Source organism: Phalacrocorax aristotelis, chromosome 18, assembly GCF_949628215.1.
Source record: "Phalacrocorax aristotelis chromosome 18, bGulAri2.1, whole genome shotgun sequence".
Classification (NCBI taxonomy): Eukaryota; Metazoa; Chordata; class Aves; order Suliformes; family Phalacrocoracidae; genus Phalacrocorax; species Phalacrocorax aristotelis.
This window is the reverse complement of record NC_134293.1, coordinates 7979519-8000053: the sequence shown is the minus strand read 5'-3', so window position 1 is coordinate 8000053 and position 20535 is coordinate 7979519. Positions and strand designations below refer to the sequence as shown.

The 20535-nt window shown below is 57.7% G+C and overlaps 3 protein-coding genes across 6 annotated transcripts in view; all 3 read right to left on the bottom strand.

The window, feature by feature from the left end:
• Positions 1–1802: 1802 nt before the first annotated feature.
• On the bottom strand, positions 1803–4043 carry LOC142066015 (uroplakin-3b-like protein 1). Its single transcript, XM_075112938.1, has 6 exons — positions 3958–4043; positions 3336–3482; positions 3004–3235; positions 2838–2914; positions 2266–2395; positions 1803–2129 (listed from the first exon to the last, which is right to left on the bottom strand). Exons 1-6 carry the CDS (start codon positions 4001–4003, stop codon positions 2024–2026), a joined length of 738 nt encoding a protein of 245 aa, XP_074969039.1. The 5' UTR covers positions 4004–4043; the 3' UTR covers positions 1803–2023.
• Positions 4044–5179: 1136 nt separating this feature from the next.
• On the bottom strand, positions 5180–6271 carry UPK3B (uroplakin 3B). The gene is made up of 4 exons (XM_075113555.1): positions 6172–6271; positions 5777–6052; positions 5461–5680; positions 5180–5381 (listed from the first exon to the last, which is right to left on the bottom strand). Exons 1-4 carry the CDS (start codon positions 6269–6271, stop codon positions 5180–5182), a joined length of 798 nt encoding a protein of 265 aa, XP_074969656.1.
• Positions 6272–9654: 3383 nt separating this feature from the next.
• The window catches only part of DTX2 (deltex E3 ubiquitin ligase 2), a 39083-nt gene continuing 28202 nt past the window's right edge, over positions 9655–20535 (bottom strand). For all 4 annotated transcript variants that reach the window (XM_075112869.1, XM_075112871.1, XM_075112873.1 and 1 more), the window contains 5 exons: positions 12453–12523; positions 11648–11806; positions 11403–11564; positions 10633–10722; positions 9655–10011 (listed from right to left, as the gene is read on the bottom strand). In XM_075112869.1, the coding sequence (XP_074968970.1) occupies positions 9787–10011; positions 10633–10722; positions 11403–11564; positions 11648–11806; positions 12453–12523 (707 nt within the window). In that variant the 3' untranslated portion in view covers positions 9655–9786. The remainder of the gene's footprint in view (positions 10012–10632; positions 10723–11402; positions 11565–11647; positions 11807–12452; positions 12524–20535) is intronic.

The window sequence follows — 20535 nt, the reverse complement described above, 5'->3', positions numbered from 1 at the left end:
CCCCACCAACCCGGGGAGCTGCAGCCCCTGGCTCAGCACCGGCGGCTCCCGGCTGCCCCGTGTCCCCAAAACCCCACATTCTGCTTCGGTTTTTTACCTTTTTTTAAGGCACTGTTGCCTCCCCCCCCCCCGCTGCAGCACCCCCGGAGGGACGGGTGGGATTTCGGGGGCGGGGGAGGATCCCTCCTGCGACACCTGCTTCGGCTGGAGGCCTCACCAGGCAGCCACAGCCGGGGCTCAGGGCCGCGCTGGCAGGCACCGCCGGTCCTTGGCATTTTCGCCCGGCCGCTGCGGGGACACTATGGGGACTCCGCGGGGACAGCCTGCCCCGTCCTGCAGCCCTGCCTCCCCCGCAGAGGGGGACGAGGCGCAGTCCCCTGGCACCGCCGCTCCCGCCTCCCCGTGAGCCGGCCCCAGCCTCGCACGGCCGGGGCCGCGGCTCCCACCTCCCGGGGACGAGCCGCCCCCCAGCCGCTTGAGGCCGCTTTGCGGGCGACACGGGTGTTTCATGGCAGGGGTGGGGTAGGGTGGAGGGGACGCGCGTTTGCAGGGTGAAACAGCCCCTCTGCTGTGCCCGGGCCGATCTCCGCAGGGGTTAATCGCCGGATTTGCTTGATTTCCCTTGGCTGGGCTCCATGAAGGCTGGCTCCTGCCAGCAGCGGGGGGGGGGGCGGGGGGCAGGATGCTAACACCTCCCTGGGCAGCGTAAGGACACCTTGGTAAGGGCGCTGTGACCATGGATCAGGTATAAATGTGATGCCACCCTTTGCATGGCGCCTATGGAAAAAATATGGGGTTTTAAATATATGTATATGCATATACATAAATTGGATATTAGGAAAAATTTCTTCACCGACAGGGTTGTCAAGCTCTGGAACAGGCTGCCTGGGGAAGTGTTGGAGTCACCATCCGTGGAGGTATTTAAATGTGTAGATGTGGTGCTTAGGGACATGGTTTAGTGGTGGGCTTGGCCGTGCTGTGTTAATGGTTGTACTCGACGACCTTAAGGGTCTTTTCCAACCTAACCTATGATTCTATGATTCTGTGTGTGTGTATATATATGTATATGTATATGAGGTACATATTTATATGCATACCTGCCCTGACTCCACTCGAAGTGGGGCATGGCCACTCTGCAGTGCTCTCTGGCCTTCTTGTCTTCAGCACCAGGGGCGTCTCATCCTGTCCAGGCTGCAGGATCAGGGCACCCATGACTCCAGTGTGGGATCAGGCCCTCACATTCCCCACAGCAGGATCAGGGACCCACACCCTGGTACAGGATTAGGCTCCTACGCCCCTGGTGCAGGATCAGGCCCGGGGCTGCCAGTCCCCTCTTGCCACCTCGTGGCTAGCAGGGGAACATCAGCAGCACCTGGGCAGGATTGGGCCAGCTCTTCCTGGGGGAGACCCTCCTCCAGGTTTGGGGCTTGGGGAAAACACCGTGGGGCAAAGGGAACAGGGAGAAACACCCCCCATTGTCCCCACCACCCGCTCCTGGGGGCATTTCTCTGCCCCTCACCCTAGCGCCAGGGCTGGTGCACGGGGGCTTGGTCCCCATCCAATCCCAGCACATGCGGCACCGCATGTCCCAAGCCAGGTGTGAAAATGCTTCTCCCACCCCAGAGCATCCCCGGACGCACTGTGCCCTGGGTGGCAGCCATCCCCTCCCCGGGATGGGGGCTCAGAGCCCTGCACAGGGACAGGAGCAGGGCTGCGAGGCTTTTCCCAGGGACAGCGGGAGGTGGCGAGGTTTTGGCGGGTGCCATTCCTGAGGGGGGTCACGAACAGGAGGTGGAGGCTGGACACAAAGCACACAGAAAGGCCTTTAATCTGCTCCATCACAGCTCTCCGGGGCCCTGGTCCATGGGGCACATCTGGCCATGCCCCCGCATCGGTGGGTGTTCTATCACTGATGCTGATGGTGCAATTGCCGGGGCACCCAAGGGTGCGCGAGGTGGCAGCAGCCAGCGCAGGAGCAGGCAGGGAGGGCAGCGGCGAGGCAGCGCAGGGCCGCAGGGGGGGCTCAGAGCCGGCCAGATGTCTGGTCCTGGACATGGTGGGTGTTATACCGCTGCACTGTCACCGGCTCTGACTTGCTGAAGGTGCTGCTGCCACCACAGACATTGGAGCTGGGGAGGGAAGAGGGGCTGATGGCTGAGGGCGGGGGCCATGGGGTGCCGGTGTCACCCTCTGACACTGGTCCTGTGTGCCCAGCACCCGCCATGGCTCCTGGGCAGTGTGGTGGGACGTGGGGGTGGCACTCACCCCCAGAAGACCAGCAACGCTACAAGGCCAGCCAGCAGGATGGCAAAGAGGATGGAGAGGATGGAGGTGAGGGCGATCATGCTGGCGCTGCGCCTGCTGCCCATCACGGGGATGCTGCTGAGCCGCCGGGCTGGGGAGAGAGTGGGAGCGGAGGGAGCGGGATGTGAACCCTGGGGCAGCGCAGGGTCCCAGCTGGGGCACAGTGCATTCATGGGCAATCGCTATGTGCAGTTGCACCATGCAGATACAGCATGCAAACACAACATGCGACCCCAGTGTGTAAATGGACTGTGCAAATGCAATGTGCAATTGCAGCGTGCAAGCGCAACAACCGATGGTAGCGTGCAAATGCACCACGCAAACACAGTGCACCATCGCACAATGGCATCATACCCCAGCAGGACCCGCAGAGGCACCCTGCCTCAGTTTCCCTGGCTGCTTGCAGGCGTGCTGCATGCCGAGCTGCTGGTGCTTGGCGTGCAGCCCCCCCCCCAGGACCACCCTGTGGTCCCCCATGCCCCATAGCTGCGGGATGGATGTGAGGGGCAGGACAAGCACCCTGGCTGCAGTACCTGTCTTCAGCATGATGGAGTCTGACCAGTTTGTCTCAGCCACGGGCTTGGAGTCCTCCAGGGCGAGGAACTTCACCCTGGGGTGGGAGGGGAGGTTGGCTGTGCTCCCTGGAGCTGGTGGGGTGCTGGCAGGCCCCGTGGGGGGCACGTCCCTGAGCAGGCTCACCGGTATGGCCCAGGGCTGGGCAGGGGGCCGTTGCATGTGGGTCTCTTCTCATCCTTGGCACAGCTGGTCTCGCTGCCGACGCGCAGCACCGTGATCTCCCCAGAGGGTTTGGGGCAGGGGTAGTTGATGAGGGTGGTGTTGAGGGTCATGTAGGCAGAGGTGCTGGTGGGGAAGCCCTGGAAGGCCCGCTCGGGGGTCCCTGGTCCCACACTGTTGTTGAAGTTCCCTGCGGCTGTGGGGATGGGGGTGAGGAGGGGCCCTGAGGGGCACGGGAAGCCCGGCGCACACCCCTGCGCAGGGCTGCTCCCCGGGGGCCTCACCGGGTCACCTACCCTTGGGGGTGGCCACCACGAGCCAGATGACGGCACTGCGTAGCTCCTTGGTGAAGATGCAGTGGGGCTGCTCCAGCACGAAGGTGGAGGCGGTCGTCAGGCCCCCCAGGGTGGTGTTGGCCAGGGTTGGTTTGTAGTAGAGCTTTTCTGTGGTGAGAAGCCATGGGGGGGGTGCAGCGGAGGGTGCGGACACCCCACTGCAGCCCCTGACTGGTGGCTCCAACCAGCTGCAGCTGTGCGGGGGCTCGGCGTGGGGACAGGGACAGCAGGGAGCTGACCCCTGTGATCCCCCCTGTGATCCCGGCTGCAGGGCCCCCGCTCCCCTCCCGCCCCCATTTTGGGGATCAGACACGCGTTTCATGAAAAGAGGAAGCAAAGTCGCCCCTGTGCCACCACCCGGGGAGGGACACCCTTGTGAGACCCCAGGGGACCCCGTGCTGTGCCAGCAGACCCAGGAAGGTGACAGCAGGGATACTAGGGGTGGCACCCAGAATAGGGGGGGGCATCAGCTGCCCTGCACCTCCAGGTTCCAGTGGGGGTCCTAGTGCCCGTGCACAGGGGACCCCCCAAGCAGGAGACAGCGGAGACCCCCAGCCCAGCCTGATGGCATTGGCGGACTCACCCAGGCCGTGGGCCGTCGCCAGGAGCAGGAGGAGCAGCAGGAGCATCGTGTGGGCACCTGAGTGCTGAGGGCAGGAGTGAAGGCAAGCAGGGCTCTGCATCCCCACGGGACCTGCCTGCAGCTGCCAACCACCCACATTCCTGCGCTGGCCACGGCCCCGCGGCAAACAGGTCAGGCTTGTTTCCCCAGGGAGCATTTTGCTCTTCTGCTATGCCCAAGTGGCTGTCTGCGAGGCGTGCTGAGAGCTGCCATGCTTGTGGCCCAGGCAACAGCCCTCACCCAGGCAGAGAGTGCCACCCTGGGGTGATGCCCACCTTGGGGCTCCCCAGAAACCCCACTGGTGCCAGCATGTGCCCCCCCGACACCAAATGCCACCAAGCTGAGTCCTTGGCTGGTTTTTGGGGGTCCCAGTGCCCCCATCCTTCGCAGCTCCAGCCCTGCGCAGCCGATGGCAGGGGGCCTGGTGAACAGAGCACCAAGCTGGTGCGTGAGCGGGGCAGCAAGCGGAGGGCAGACATCATCCTGTGGCCAGGCAAGGAGGAGGCAGTGAAAGATGTCAAGTGAGAGTTTACTCAGCAGGACACGGAGCAGGAGGCCGGGGGACAAAGCAGCCCAGCCCTGGGGGGCTGCACCTGCAGCCGGGGGGCAGGGGCTGGGGCAGCGCTGGGGGGATGTGGTGAGTCCTGTAGGACCTGCGGGCGAAGGCGCCGGTCCCTGAATCCTGGTGGCACAGGAGCCCCCATGCCTTGGCACTGCAGGGAGAGACAAGCAGAGGTGTCAAGTGGGGTCCACAGGGCTCTGCCGGACCCCTCCCGCACTGGCCACCCCTAAGGGGCCTTTTGTTCTTGCCAAACTACAGCAAACCCACAATTTAAGAAAAAAAAAGGCTTTTTAAATCTTAAAAACCTCTCCTTTGCTCCATCTCTTTGCTGATGGGGCCGAGGAGGGAGTGTTCTCCCAGGGCCCCCACGGATGCACCCCCTGAGCGCGGCCTCACGCAGCCCCCGTACCCCACAGCGCTGAGCACTGCCACGGCCAGCGCAGCCCCCAGGCTGGCGAGGATGGAGGCGATCACGACCACGTCGCTGCCACGGCGCGTGGGCGCAGGGTCGATGGTGCTCGGACTGCTGGCTGTAAGGAGGCAGGATGAGGGACGTGGTGCGACACGGGGGGCTCAGGGATGGCGTGATGGAAAGGGGAGGGTTAGGGTGGCCGGGAAAGATCAGGAACCGCTTCTCCCCACCTGTGTTTTGGGGTGATGGCATAGGGCTGATGCCGAGCCGCATGCCAGCACCCCAACTGGGCAGGTGTGGGGGACTCGTGCGGGGACAGCAGCGCCACCAGTACCTCTCCGCAGGAGGATGGGGTCGGACCACCTCGTCTCCGCTTTGGGGCCATGGCAGCCCATCACCAGGAACTTCACCCTGCGGGATGGGTACGGCAGTGACAGCTGTGGGGGGACGAGCATGCCCTCCATGGGGGGGTCCATCCCACCAGCCTCACCTGTAGGGCCCCGGGGAGGGCAGGGGCCCATTGCAGGGGTCACAGCCGCCCTGGTCCCCACATGCCGTGTCACTGCCGACCCGCAGGATGGCCGGGCTCGGTGCTGAGCAGGCATACGTGGCTGCTGCCGCCTCCAGCGTCATGTAGAAGTGGGTGGTGGGCAGCCTCTTGTACAGGGGCACGTCAGCCCGGGAGGGGGGGTTCCTGAAGGCAGCCGAGGCTGCGCAGCACAGATGAGGGGTGAGCAGCTGCAGTGAGGGTCCCCCATGTCCCCCTGCCGTGGCAGGGAGCACGTGCCGGAGCAGCAGGCACTCACCGTTGGCGAAAGCCACCACCAGCCAGACAGTGTCAGAGGCATTCGCATGCTGGTCAAAGATGCAGCAGGGCCTCTCCAGTGCAAAGGTGGAGGCGGTGACCTTCCCTGGCAGCGCCGTGGGGGGCACGCGGGGCACGTAGGGCAGCAGGGCTGGGGGGACAGGCGGTGAGTGGTGTACCCTGTGCTCCGCACCACTCAGCAAGCGCCTGAGCCCAGCCTGCCTCTGTGCTGGGGTCCACGAACACCAATACCAGCACAGCAGGAGCTCACAGGGTGCTGGCGGTTCCAGCACCAGGGGGGTGGCACCAGTCCGGGGGCCCCCCAGCCATGCCTGGCCCCATAATCCCCTCCCCAGCATGAACACCTTGCAAAGACCCACAGGGAAAACCCCTCACAGCCCCTCTCCCCCTCTGCCCCATCCCCATAGGGGGAGTCACCCAGGCCCGTGGCTGCACCCATCCCAGCCAGCGCCAGCAGCACCCGCAGCAGCTCCATGGCGTTGTCCAAGCAGGGCTGGATGTGGTGCCTTGCTCTGCTCACCCCGTCCCACTGCCGAGGGGATGAACCGCCCCGTGAGCCCCCACAGAGGGAACTGCCTGACCCGAGGTGCCAGACCCTCCCAGCCCCACATTCCTGCACCGGCTCTGCCGGCCTGGCAAGACCCCGCGGGCAAAGGGGCTGTCTGCACCTCCCGGGTCACCCACTGGTCCCAGCCCTCCCCAGGGAACCGTCCCGCTGGAGCCCAGAGCTGAGGATGCAGGGCACAAGCCTCCTGTGATGTGAAAGGGGAATGTGAGGCACAGACAAGGCACCGGAGGCACGTTCAAGGACGAGTCAGCAGGAGCCAGAGGTTTTGTTGGGGCTATGGGGGCAGTGAGTGGTCCTGCACCTCCATTTGCCCCACCAGGACCTGACTCCCTGCGGGTGCACCCTGCTAACCCGGCCCCCAGAGCCGGGGTGAGGAGCGGGCCCACACCCAGCTGCTTTTGGGTGCAGCCAGCCTTGCCCTGAGGACAGGCTCACCCGCACCCAAACCTCACCCAAAAACCCAAGTGCTGAACGTGAACGGTCCCTCCCAGCACCTTGGGCGTTGGAGGCACCCACGCTCCAGGGCCACCCCATGCTGACGCTTCCCCATCCAGCCTTCGCCCTTGCTGGAGTGGGGCCAGACCACGGCCCCCCTCCCTGGGGAAAGGCCCCCAAGCCCTTAGGATGGGGCCAGGGATGGTGTCCCTGGAACAGGAGCTGCGCCACAGCTCAGGGACCCCCACTGCTGGCCCCCCCAGCTGCTCTCCAGGCAGCAGGGTTTGAGCATTCGTTCTCCGGTGTTTGCCAAGGGCAGTGGCTGCCCACTCCTGCGTGGGAGGGGATTCCCCCTCCTTCCCGAAGCGGCCAGACTGGGCCTTTAGATTAAATGGAAATGGGGCATTCAAAGATTAGATAGTCCAGCTGCAGAGGGAATAAACAGGCACAGCTGCAGCCTCCATATCCCTCCTCCCTCTTCCAGTCCCTGCCCTATTCCCCTCCTCCTCCCCAGCAATACCTGCCCCAGGGTCCCCCCAGCAGCAGGTGCCCATGGGGACATGCCAGCCCCCCTTTGCACTCCCCAGCAGGGCAAGGGGGGCAGGGTGACTCAGGGGGACACTGAGTCATAGTTTCAGCTGCCAGTACCCACTACTGGGATGTGGGGCCAGCATACCTGCAGGGTCAAGGATTGCCTAATAATAACCACCCTGCTGCAAATGAGTCGGCACCACAGGGAGAAACACCCACCCTGAGTCTCCAGGCAGGGCCAGGGGATCCAAGTCTTTTGGTCAGACCTGTCCAGTAGCATTATAAGCACTTATTTTGGGCTCTGACCCCTCCCAGCTCCAACTGGCACCACAGCATCGTGGTCGTGCTTTCACCCCGTGCCAACCCTGGAGCCCTCGCCCAGGACAGAGAGGGGACTGGCTTCAAAGCATCTCGCTGCACAGCAGGTGCCCGACCACATGGCTCTGCTGCTTTCTGCCCCTTTGCTGCCTGCACCCCCCTGCCATGGGGGCTGACCCACCTCAGGGCTCAGCCCCAACGTGGCAAGGATTTTAGGAGATGCCTCATCCTTGTGGCAGAGGATGCGACAGCCAGGGATGAGCTGCTGAGCCTGGCCAGCTCACACTGCGGTGCCCCAGCCCTGAACCAGCCCAGACATGGGGAAGCTCCGGCTGATTCACGCACAGGAGCATCTGCCTTGGGCCACACTCAGCAGGAAATGTTGCTGGGTGAGCCCTGCTCAATTTTCACTTTAATTCACCGCTTTGATTGCTGAGAAAACATGATCTAGGGATAGAAAGCTGAGGTTTAAACTAGAAATTTCTCCCTTTTGCAACCAGGGCATGAGAGCAGACACAGGCTGTTTCTGTAGAGCTCAGCAAAGCAGACACATACATGCTGCTCCCACTGAGCTGCCAATTTTACAGCACCCCAACTTGGTTAGGTGGTTGAGGGCTTTCTCCCCAGAACCTGCAGCAGAGGGTAACCAGGAGGCTGCAAGCACAAGATGGACACTGGGGAAAGCCCCAGCCCTTGGCAGCTCCAAAAACCCTTTCATTTTTATATTGGCGTGACAAAGAAAATTGCCCCTGTGCTGGTTCAGGATACGCTGGTCTCAGGAGGACGCGGAGGCAGCAGCTCCCACAAGGCACGACCATGCCCCGGATCTCCTGGGAAGGAGGTGAAACAGCAGACGGCATCACGGCCTCTGATGAGCCAAAGGGACTTACCCTGGGCAGAGCTCCTGGGAATTGGCCACAGGGCAGGGAACAGGCAGAAACAGCTCTTTGAAAGGCTTCAGCTACCACATAACAAGAAGCCCAGGGACAACATCCAGCAAGGCCACGGGGTTTGGGGCAATACCCCTTTCGCAGGGAGTAGATCTTATAACAGGCAGAGTTGATGGTGCAGGAACACGGTCCTTCCTGGAGAGCATCTCTGCTGGCAGCCTTGCATCGCTGCCATACTGCTCACACCCGGCTGGCAGCAGAGGCAGGGAGGAAGGTGGCCTGTCACCGCCTGGTGGCACCAGCGCTCCCTGCAGCAGCAGCACAAAGCTGTTACACGGCCACCTCCCTGCAGAGGCTTCATCAGGCACAAACAGCCCCAAACTGCTGCCATTTCACCTGAGAGGGGGAAAAGAGGGGCAGAGCCTGCCAGAAGGGCTTCAGGACAATAGGAGCAGGGATGGTGGCTCACAGCAAGGCCAGTGGGCTGTGACTTCTCCCAGGACAGACACTGCTGGGTCACCTCTGCCAGCACCACAGCCACAGACCACCAGGCTCCAGCAGGTGAAGTGCTGACAGCCTGCAAACCCTGACCCCTGGGACCAGTGCCCTGGGTCCTGCCCTGCAGCGACTCATGTCCCTCCAGCAGAGCTGAGCTTTCCCTCCTCTCTCCTGGCTGGATCAAGCGTCTCCAGCTCCACAGAGCAGGCTAGTCACCCAGAGAGGGCCACCGAACAGGGAGGCACCCCAAGCCATCAAGGCAGCTTGAAGGCAAAGCAGTGACTTGCCATAGAAATGAAGTATTTATTATCACCAAGCAGAGATACAGGGGCAGGAGGCTTCAAGCCAAGAGGTGCCTCAGGCAGAGAGCTGCAGTGTGGCACAGGGAGGCCATCATCTGCTTTCCAGCTGGTCCAGGGGAGCAAGACACCCCCCCCACCCCCAATCCTGTCCCCAAGCATTACGAGGGCAAGGTTCTGCCTTCACAAGGGTGTCAGTCACCTCTGGACCACTTTCCCAGCCAGTCCTGGCTGCAGCCATCAACCCTATCCAGAAACACAAGCGCAGTTTCTACAAAAATATCCTTCCCTCCCAAAAAAAGAGACTGTAGAGAACAGACAGGGCTCCCGCAGTACAGTGTTATTGCTCAATGTGACAGGCAGTCAGACACAGGAACTTAAGGCAACAGGAATAAGTGCACTAGGTGGGCCCCCCGACATGTGCATGGCACAGCCGGGCCCCCACCTCAGCTCATTGTCTCAGGCAGTCCTCGGTGACACCCTGCGCGGCCAGCTCTGCCAGCACATTGTCCAGGTAGTTGGGGTCAGGGTAGCCATGGCCACTCAGGTTTGTGTCCATCTCTGTCTTGTGGTGGATTTCGTTCCACACCACCGTGTTGCTCTCGCCAGTGGTGCTGGAAGTGCCCACTGTGAAAATCAGGCGTCTCTTCCAGGCCACCCTCAGGAGCTCAAGGACCTATGGGTGGAAAGAGAAGAACCAGAGTTGGCCTTCAGCAGCTAGGAGACTTGAAACATGAAAGCAGCTTGCAGAAGCTTAACAGCCTAAATCCTTGCTGTAGCAGGAGGAAACCCAAGATCCCAGCATTGGACAGGATCTCCCTCACTTCCTAGTTACCCATGTGGTTCCCCTGATGGGAAGAACCATTCCCTGCATACTCTGGTCTTCCAGGACTTGAAAAATACTGGCACAAGTTCAGACAAATACACCCACCCAGAGGAAACAGCGGTGGGAAGAGCCAGCAACTGGACTTTGAGCTCAGCCGTGCAAACCCTTGTAACTGCACAGCCCAAGACAGGCCAGAAGTGTCTTCCAAAAAGATCAGACATGATTCTGTTTAGTAAAGGGATTAAGGATAGTTAAGTCTTCACAGTCAAAGCTGTGAAGAAGCAGTAAAGGTCTTCAAAGGCAGAGGGGTTATAAATACATGTAAGGAACAAACAGCATGGGCAACTACTAAGAATAGCTAGTTAGCATCATGAGGACAGCTCCCAAAAGCAACCCTGCTGCACCAATCCACCAACACAGGGCCAAGAGACAACCTGAGAAGGGTCATGTTTTCAGGGCGTGATACCTTACCTTTCTGCCTTTCTCGTTGTCAGGTAGATAACAATAGCGAGGAAAGCCTCTTGCTGTGTAAGGCATCCCAGGGTTGGGGTGCTCAGGGCCCTGCAATAGGTAAGACATTTTTGGCACGGATCCATCTTCGTATGAGTTGGACAATCCCTTGGCAGCAGGATTTGACATAGGTCCATCTCAAAGCAGCTCTTCCATGTAAAAGGAGCAAGGTATTGCTGAAGTAAGCATGAGGTATCTGACTTGTTCTTATGGGACATGCGAGTACTATGGGTCCTCCAAGAGCGGTCTCACACTGGGATACAAAGCCAGCTCTTCAGATTAAATTCCAGTGGGAGACTGCCCCAAACCACAGCTTTTTCCGCGTGGTCTGATGACACCTTAAGATCACCACTTGGCTCAAACCTTTGCAAACTCACTGCAACCATTGAAACCTCAGACACGGGTTGCAAAACCAGACGTTGGGATATCTCCCACCTTGTAAGCCAGGCTGAGTCTCTTCTCTGCTTCATACAGACGTTAGCCTTTATTGTAGGTAAACGGCTGTTGCAGACCCTGGGGCCGTTCTTGAAGGGGGAAGAAATCTTTCACAGAGGAGACTCAAGCCACCCGTACACTAAAGAACAGCCAGTGCAGCTGCTGGCTCCAGGCACCTTAAGCTGCTCAGTGGCGGGCTGCCAGCAGGTACTATACTAGATCCCTGTACTCTAGGAGGCTCTCACAGCTTGTGCTACCCAGCAGCAGACATTCCTGCGAGCATGCTGTGCACTCACCTGGATGCCTCTGCTGATGTGATATACAATTTGGATTGTCCCACAGTCCTTGTGGCCAGGTAGGGACTGGGGATAAGTGGAGACCTCCATCTTCCCTTTGGGCTGAGTACCGGTTTTCTCTCCGTAGATGGTTTTACAAGAGGGGCACTGCAAACTCCCATCCTGCAGAGAGAAGCAGGCATCAGAGCTCCACAGCTGAGTCACCCAGGCACAGAGGACCTGGTGAGGATGGGCCAGCTGGGTACCTTGTTCCCATTGGAGTACATGGCCAGCATGCAGAGCATGTGGAAGGAGTGCTGGCAGTCTGTCAGACGACCAACTGTCTCCGGCTTGATTGTGCTGCACTCACATGTGTCGCTGTAACCTGAGGGGGAGGACAGCTTCTCCATGCAGATGATACAGTCCTAGAGTCCAAGACAGCAAGGAGAAAACCACCATGTAGTGCAAGCACAGGCTGATGGTAATGACTGACCCACCAAGGAATTGATCAAGGAGATGCTTCAGGAAGATTTGCCTTCAACTTAAATCCTTCCCTTGGAGGTTTAAGGGCAGAGACAGGTTTCCTTGTCTGGCTGGTATCACCCCACTCCTCCACCTCTGGGACAGCACAGGACAAGAGCTGCTGTCAGAGTGAGACCTGAGTATGGTTATGTCCTAATCCTCTACAGAGCAGGTCCAGTGCAGGGTTTTGATCTCTGTAGTTTTGACCTCTATGAACACTGAGAGGACACCAAAGTCAAACTCCCTCCTCCACCCCAGGCCCTGCAGCCAGCTCCAAGGCACATGGAGAGGCATTGCCAGGATTAGGTATTCATCCCACACCATGCTTGCTTTGTCACAGTCCTCTGACAAGAAGTCACCAGTTACCATGCGTGGGCTTCAGGCAGTGCTGAGGCATCTCCACCCAGCGTTAACAGTGCCACTGCAAGCTGCAGTATCTACCACACAGGATGCCCAAGGAAGGATGGTCCTTGAGCACTGTCGTGGTTTTCAGAGCACCCCAGCAAACAGGCCACTGGGTGAGCTGGAGTTGCTTCACTGTCCTCTCACCTCATCAGCAGGGGAGCCCTTCACCTCTTCCAGGTACCTCTTCACCACTGCTTCTGGCTCAGTTGGTGTTGCTGCACAAGGAGAGAGATGAAAGAAGAAGAGAAGGAATCAGACATGCCGATGGGCACGTGCAGGGTGAGCTAGAGGGAAGGGAGACAAGCAAGTCACTGGCCAAGATGCCAAGGAGAAAGGTTAGGGTTAGAGGGGGAGAAGAGGCTGCTCCAACTGACCCCTACAAGCCCTGCAAAGGCTTTGCTATCAGAAATGGCTACCACTAGGACCACAAGTGCTGCAGATGGGAGAACCCACTGGCAGACATTGGTGTCCTGTGCTGTACACCCAGAGGTCTGCCGTGGAGCTGCTGTGCTCCAGTTCTCCCCATGTACCCTAAGCGATGCCAGCCAGGTCCCAGCTGGACTTACTTCATGCTCACCAGAGGCCAGCTGGGATCAAACTTAAGGGCACTGTGGTCTCACTGGGATAGAGTATTACCTCATCTGTGGTCTCAAAGGAGAAAAGGCATTCCCACGTGGCCCCAGCTGACATGGGGCCTTCTCACACCCTGCAGCTGGCACCTGATAAGGAGAGACCTAGCAATACACTAAGCTTCAGGCCCTGTTTCAAGTATGGCAGAATGAGCTTTGCATCCTTAGCATAAGATAGTGGTTCTCTCAAACTTCCACATATTTGAATCCAACAAGACACAGCACAAGTCACAGAGTATAGAAAACAAACCAGCTTTTTGACAGGTACCCTATTTGCGGCACACAACACTGATATCTTCACGTTTTCCTAAATATAATCCCTGCTTCCCATCCACCCAGGCATGGACACCCAAGCAACCCACCAACACCCTGGTCCCCTTGGATGCATTATGGGATTAAGCAAACATCACACAACACTACAAGTTACTGCTGAGAGCATCAGTTGTCACCTCAACTCCCATCCCATCCTTTTAGAGCTGCCCAGGAAGGCTTGGCTTAAGCCAGCAAGCATCGCGTGCCTTTGAACAGCACCCAGCCCCGAGCAAGAGGAGATGAGCTCCTTACCAGTCATCAGGCCCATCACAGAGGCTGCCACACTCTTCCACCAGCTTAGGAAAGGCAATGTTTGCACAAGTGGCATTATGACTCCACCTGGCAGGGGGAACCTTGCCCACCCTTCCCAAATCTACTTCTGGGAGAGGTCAGGGAAAGCAGTGCTGTGACAAACAGGCCAGCAAAAGCATAGCTCTTCCTTCTCCATTCTCCTCCATCCTGTTGTACACCAACACTGCCCAAAGGGCTTTGCTCTCAAGCTCATTTCTAAGCCACTGTAGGACATCAACTGTGCTTTAGCAGAGTACTGTTACTGCAAACTGCCGTGCTCCCAGGTGGATGCAGAGCATCGCCACGTGCAACTGCCAGGCATCAGAACTGCAGGTATACCTGCACAACACACACCTTCAGCTCTCCCCATCCACTTTGGGGCTTTCAAGGAAGTTGGAGGGTTCACAAGTGTTGCCTCTGTGGTTGAAATAGCTGTGCATCAAGAGGCAGTCAGGCCAGAGCCAGCGCCAGCTGTTCTGCCACCCCAAAAAGCAGTCTCTGTCACCAGCAGGAAGGGTGCTATTTTCTGGATAACCACTTTTCATGGTAGAGGCAAACATGGTGAAGCAGAAGGGAAGGATTGCTCACATACTACAGGTGTCACTAAACAGGCAAAGACCTGGATGGTGCAGAATCTGTGTCACATAGGAGCCCCTTGTTCCTGTGAACGCCAGCTCTGCAAGAGGGGTGGAAGAGTTTAGCTAACTAAGACTGATGAACTAGGAGTTGGACTCTCCTAAATGAAGATGAGTTATTTTAAGAAGGGGGATTCCTGGCCATCCTGAAACACACGATTTCTGGCAGCAGGAGCAGGTGGAAGGGATGACTGAGCACACTGAACAAGAAAAAGAGCCCTCGAGGTAAATGTATGCTCCCTCCAAGCACTGGTGCCAGGCAGGAGGAAAGATGTCTGACATCTCAGGCAGAGCAGAGCTGTGAGGATCACCCTCTGGAGACCCTTAGTCAGGAAGGTGGTAACAGGATAAAATAAGCATTAAGCCAAAGAAAAACACGGAAGCAGGTGTTTTCCACTTCAGGGGCATGCCAAAATCCCCAGGAAAAGCACTTCCAAGAACTGTTGCAAGAAGAGCGGGAGATAAACAGGAGCCTGGGCAAGCCCCAGCCTGCCAGCTCTTGGGCTGAGAGCTCAGCAGTGCCAGGAGCTGCTTCAAGGCCTCATCACCAGACCCCACAGGGAATGCAGCTCCTTGCTTTGCCTCTTCTGAAGGTAAGAAGCAGGTCCAGGAATCCTCTCCACTGGGACCTTGCTCACACACAGCAGATCAAGAGGCACATTGAGGTGCTGGAGCATGTCCAAAGAAGGGTAACAAAGCTGGTGAAGGGTCTGGAGAGCAAGCCTTATGAGGAGAGGTTGAGCGAACTGGGGTTGTTTAGTCTGGAGAAAATGAGGCTGAGCAGAGACCTTATCGCTCTCAGCAACTACCTGAAAGGAGGTTGTAGTGAAGTGGGTGTTGGTCTCTTCTCCCCAGTTACTAGCAATAGAATGAGAGGAAATGGCTTCAAGCTGCATCAGGGGAGGTTTAGGTTGAATATTAGGAAAAATGTCTTTACCAAAAGAGCGGTTGGGCATTGGAACAAGCTGCCCAGAGGGGTGGTGGAGTCACCATCCGTGGAGGTACTTAAAAGACATGTAGACATAGCACTTCAGGGCATGGTTTAGGAGACATGGTAGTGTTGACAGCTGGACTTGATGATCCTAGAGGTCTTTTCCAACCTTAATAATTCTATGATTCTATGAAAAGCTGCAGCCAGGAACAAATCGCAAGGGGACATGATCAGTCTGAACTGCCTCAGCTCATCATCAGAGCTCAGCTCAGTGCCTACTGTGCCTGAAGCCCTCCTAGCTGTGTGCTCTGTGACAGCCCTGCTCCGGGATGCCAAACACAGGGTGGCACCTTCCAGGCATGGCAGCTGGAACCAGGCTCTGGCATGCAACTGCAAGAGACCTTCATGGTCACATTGGAGACAGAGGCTTCAGCTTCTTCTGCTGTGCAGGTTTTGGAGAGGACCGTGTGAACAGGGCTAGCTGCTACCCACCATAACTCCATTTGCTTCCCCGAGTACCTGATCATGATGACGACCACATTCACATTCCTGAGGATCCCATGCTGCCTGCCAGACTGACCACCAAGTCCCCCGTCTGGGTTGTGTTTTCCATGTGGCCCTTTTTGAAAGTGACCTTCTTGTCTCTGCTGGCTATGGGCTGGAGAAAGCAGTGCCAAAAAGATATGCAGACAAGGTGGTGAAGACAGTGAAGGAAGCGAGCGGGGAGGATGTGTTACACCAGCAGCAATGCCTGCCCAGTATCTGGCAGAACGCCCCAGCTCACCTGCTCCCACCTGCACAGCAGATCTCATCACCTTTAGAGCAATTCACCTTATTCAGGATGGCAGAGGATGCTCCTTCCCTGCAGCACCTGCTGTGCATTTCTCTTGCTGTTGACTTTCCTCAGCCCAAAGAAACAGAGAGATGACTTGCCTAAAAACTGGCCAGGCTCATCTGAATCAAATCAATGAAAGGAGACAAAAATCCCAGTGCAGAGCCAGGTAAGAGTGAGAACGAGCTCCTTGCAGAGTCTGTGGGGTACAGCAGGGGTTCCAGGCAAAGCAAATGGCATTACACCACCTCACCAGCTGGCATTAGGATGGAGCTGGGGACAATGAGACAGGCAGAAGAGGGTGATGCAGCCCTCAGCCACCCTTAGGAAACCCATGCCTGATGGGTTTGCACTGTGGCATCTCTGATCTGTTCCTGTCACTTTGCTGTGACAACAGTCTGATGCATTTAGATCCACCAAGGTTGTCTGGAGAGAGAAGGGGCTGGGGAGCCCAGATACTTTAGAAAAATCTGTCCCCAGCTGCAAGTGCTTCAATGTCCAGTCCCAAGGAAGCCTTTTGATGCTAAGAACTCAGTTTCAGCAAGGGTAGCAAAGCCCACACAGCCTAACTTGCCTCTGAAGACAGGCTCTTGCTTGGGCAGACCAGCACATCTGGCAGGCCACGTCACGGCAGCACACGGCGGGAGCTAGAAGGCTGGGAGGCACAGCACCCGCCACAGCACAAGCCACAAATGCTTCAGCACATGAATTGCTTTCTTACTGGAACATTTGCTCCATAAAAGTGTTTGCCTCCAAATCTTTGTTCTAGCCATCCCTTGGGATCAAAGCCCATTCAGTCCCCACAGCTTTCAGGATTCAATAGCAGATTGAAAATGCAATAGCGGAATTGACCGATGCTGTTTATCACCAGCTGCTGCAATGCTGTGCTATTGATTTATCTGGGATGTGAAGGAATGTTTACCATTCTTTCATTTACAAAGAGAGGGATAACGATTTTTTTTAATGCTTCCCCTTCCTCCCTGTAGATAATAAGTTGCCTGCTGAAGCAAGGGCTTTCCATGGGCAACATTTAACAGATTGTTTTGAATCCTCCCTCAGCAACCAAATGCTTGCAGCAGTAACATACCTCCTTCTGTATCCCAAAACGAGCCATATGGTTAGCAGCAGACTTTTTTTCCCTGATATCCTGTGCAGGCCAGACACAGGGTTTTTTTCTAGTTATTGCCATGGACAGTCACCCAACTCTGATCACCTCTGCCTTCTGTTCCCCGGACTTAGAAGGGCTGGTGAGAGGAGGTTTGGGGTTAAACAGCTTTCTCCATATTTAGCATTTCAGCAGTCTAACCAAGCAACCTGGCTGCTCTGATCCCGACACAGAGCAACCCTACTATTGCAGCCTGTCTCCTTTAGGAGATGGTCTCCCATGGGAACAGCGAGCTCCCCTGGTTCTGATGGGCTCCCTGCTCCCACCCATCCCACAGGCCCTGGCACAGTCCGCAGTCCCAGCTGCGGATGGACAGGACATATGGGGAGCAGCCAGAGTCAGCTGGGATTACTCCCCTCACCTAGCCAGATTCCATCCTGCTCGGCAGGGAGGGACAAGCATGCTCATCAATTCTCCCTCTGTGACTGCAGCACTCTGTGCATGACTGCCCACCCCAGAGAGGATGTGCAAGAAAACCTCCAAGCAGGGGAAAAGCAGACAGCTGAAAGGGTAACAAGTAGCACCACAGACTCAAAACAACGCCTTCTCCCTTCGGTCCCCCTCCATGGCAGTCAGCTCCACTCCCGAACAGCACTCAGAGAGCCAGACAAGCCACTCGCTTCCCTCCCGGACACCCGTCGGGGTCTCAGCCCAGTGAGCACGCAGTCAGGGTGCTGGCGCGAGGCGGCAGCTGCGGCCGCCCGAGGAAGCGCAGCACCGTGCCGGCTGGCAGGAAGGCAGTGCCGATCCATCAGGATGGCAGACGCTGCCAGGCCGCGTGCCAGCACCGATAGGTCTCCGGGCAGGCACTGCGCTATGGCTTCCCTGAGACCCGCAGCACCCACAGCGCAGCACTGGTCTGCGCCGGAGACATCACTGCCAGAACAGCAACAGTGTTAACAAGTCCTGACTAATTAGCGCCTTCATTAAACATAACCCAGCTATTTGCCAAGCTGGCTGCAATTCCATCAACGTTTGGGGCCAGGATTTGCAGCAGCAGCAGGGAGTGAGAAGGGGCTCGGCAGGCGTATGCTGCACCCACCACCGCCTATTTTGACACCATCTGGCTGTAGTCAGCACACCGATGGTCTGCTCCTGAATGTACAGCTCTTCCTAGAGCTCTCCATGATGGAAAAACCTGGAGGGGTGTGGGAGGGGAAAGGGCATGTCATGCAGAAATTCAGGACACAAAACAGGCCCACCTCTGCCTGTGGGCAGCTTCAGGGCCTATGAAGGGAAAAAGAACAGTCTAGCTGAAAGTCGGGCTCGGTACTTTTACTGCAGAGCAGTGTTCCTAAGCCCAGAGGGGTGTTGTACAAATCCAGCTTGTTCCTTGGACGGACTGAGCACCCTCTTCATCCCAGGAGCTGCACACTCTGCAGGATGAGCCTCCCTGCCCCCAGCAAAAGGGGACCTCACTTTCTAAAGTGAGACGGGATTTTTAGCAAACTGAAGAGAGAAAAGCAGCCCCTTCTCACAGGTCAGCATTGGAAAGGGCAGAGCTGGCGAAGTATCTCCTCTGCAGCACATCCTGAGCAGGACAAGGATGGCTGGGGCTAATCCTGCCGTGCCAGATGGGAAAAGGAGCTGCCTGGTGCCCCTTCCCCAGACACTGTCCCATACCTCCTGCAGGTGTCCCCTCTCTGCTCCCCAGCCCAGAGGTGCACTGGCCCCAGCAGGTGGCATTGATGAGGTGGCAGGGAGGTGGTGGCCCCCAAGCCTGGCTCTCCACACAGCCCTGGGGCTGAGCCAGCTGCCCAAACACCCCTGGGGGCAGAGGCTGGTGTTGTCCCTGACCCAGCAGACCCAGCCTTTGGCCAAGGTGTGGCTCAGCAGCCCCGGCAGGCAACATGCACGTGCACCCGAGTGCTGCAGCAAATACTGAAGAACCAGCATCTCGCTGAGGAAGAGGCCTTGCTGATAGGGTGTGTAACACCCAGTATGCTACAGCTGCCCCTCTGCTCCCCCAGCGGATACCTAACATGGTGTGTGCTGCTTTCACCCCCCGGCCCACATCGCATCCTCCCCACCTGCCCCGTTTCATGCTCTGCATTGCTGCTCTCCCCACCCTGCTCAGAAGTTGCAAGAAATACCCTCCTATCAAGACCACACTCTTGCAAGCATTGTGGTTGCTTGCACCCACATCTCCTCCACACCGAGGAGCGGCTGAATGCTGTGAGCATGCTGCTACCAGCTGACCCCACTGAGGAAAAGCCAGCAGCCAGCTGCATTGCAGAGGAGGAGGGCTGTGTGTTTGTGGCCACACCTTGCCCTAAATACAGCTAGTTTCATGTCATTAACTAGCTGCAGGTGACTGACACCAATGGCAGGCCTGGCCCTCAGTTTTTCAGGCTCCTCCAGCAACAGGGGCAAGGCAATGCCTCTATGGGAGGGCCTGGCCTCTCCACAGCTCTGTTTCAGCACAGTTTCCAAGGCGTCCCCACCATCCAGTCCTCATCCCCAGCTGCAGAGGGCTGCAAGGATGCTGCCCACCCTGAGGAGTGAAGCACCAGGAGCTGACATGACCCACCACTTTGCCAGCTGGCTCTGCAGAGCAAGATCCTCATCCAGCCCCTCTGCCACCCACCTCTGCTCAGCTCTTTTCCTTCACCTCCCATTTTCCTTTGCTCCTCCTGTTCTTCACTGCTTCTGCCGCCCCCTGCTTTCTCCTCCCCCTCCATCACACATCCTACTCCACATTTGCTCTCTTCCTCCTTCCTGCTATTTGCATCTCCTCCTCCTAGCTCCCTCCATATTGCATTTCCACAAGATACCTCTCTCTGCATTTAATTTCTGTTTGCCTTCTACCAACCTTCCTGCCCCTTTTAGACAGGTTTGGACCTTACTTGCCCATCAAGCCTCCTCACTGCATGCACGGACTCCAAGGAGACAGATGCTGGCACCAACAAACTCCCCAAACAGCCAGATGCCTCTTCCCCTCCACCTCAGGGTTCTTCCCTCTTTCTTAAATGCAAGCATCTCCATGTTGAACATCACACACCCCCCTCAAATCCCCCCTTTGCTTATCTGAATGGGGAAGTACCTTAGGTTTGGTGGTGATTGACCACTCCAGGACACCTGTGCTGGGGTTGGCAAACCACCTCTACAGTTACACCAGCCTGGATTCACACCTACCCCTGCCAGGGCTGCGACACATGGATGGAAGCCAGGCTCTAAACTGGGAACTCACCAACTGTGCAAGGGCAAGGGTGCGGGCTGCTAGTGAGATATGAAGAGGAGAAATGAAGGCCCTGCCCTGGAGGCGGCTCAGCTCAGCAGGAGCTGGGGTAACCCGGCCCTTCCTGCCCAGGCACATCCACCACAGAGGGCTCCACTCCTCTCCCTTCCAACCCAGAGGTGGAGAGAACAAATCCTCTGCAATTCGACCCTGAAAGCCTTGTATGACTCAGGGACCTGCTTGTCTGGAAGCTC

Coding starts and splice junctions, on each gene's coding strand:
- LOC142066015 (XM_075112938.1), bottom strand. CDS start 4,003: ATGCTCCTGCTGCTCCTCCTGCTCCTGGCGACGGCCCACGGCCTGG. Junction 2,396..2,837: donor CTCCATCATGCTGAAGACAG/GTACTGCAGCCA, acceptor CTCTCTCCCCAG/CCCGGCGGCTCAGCAGCATC. Junction 2,130..2,265: donor GCGTTGCTGGTCTTCTGGGG/GTGAGTGCCACC, acceptor TTCCCTCCCCAG/CTCCAATGTCTGTGGTGGCA.
- UPK3B (XM_075113555.1), bottom strand. CDS start 6,271: ATGGAGCTGCTGCGGGTGCTGCTGGCGCTGGCTGGGATGGGTGCAGCC. Junction 6,053..6,171: donor GGCAGAGGGGGAGAGGGGCT/GTGAGGGGTTTT, acceptor TGGAACCGCCAG/CACCCTGTGAGCTCCTGCTG. Junction 5,382..5,460: donor CCCTCCCCGGGGCCCTACAG/GTGAGGCTGGTG, acceptor CCCATCCCGCAG/GGTGAAGTTCCTGGTGATGG.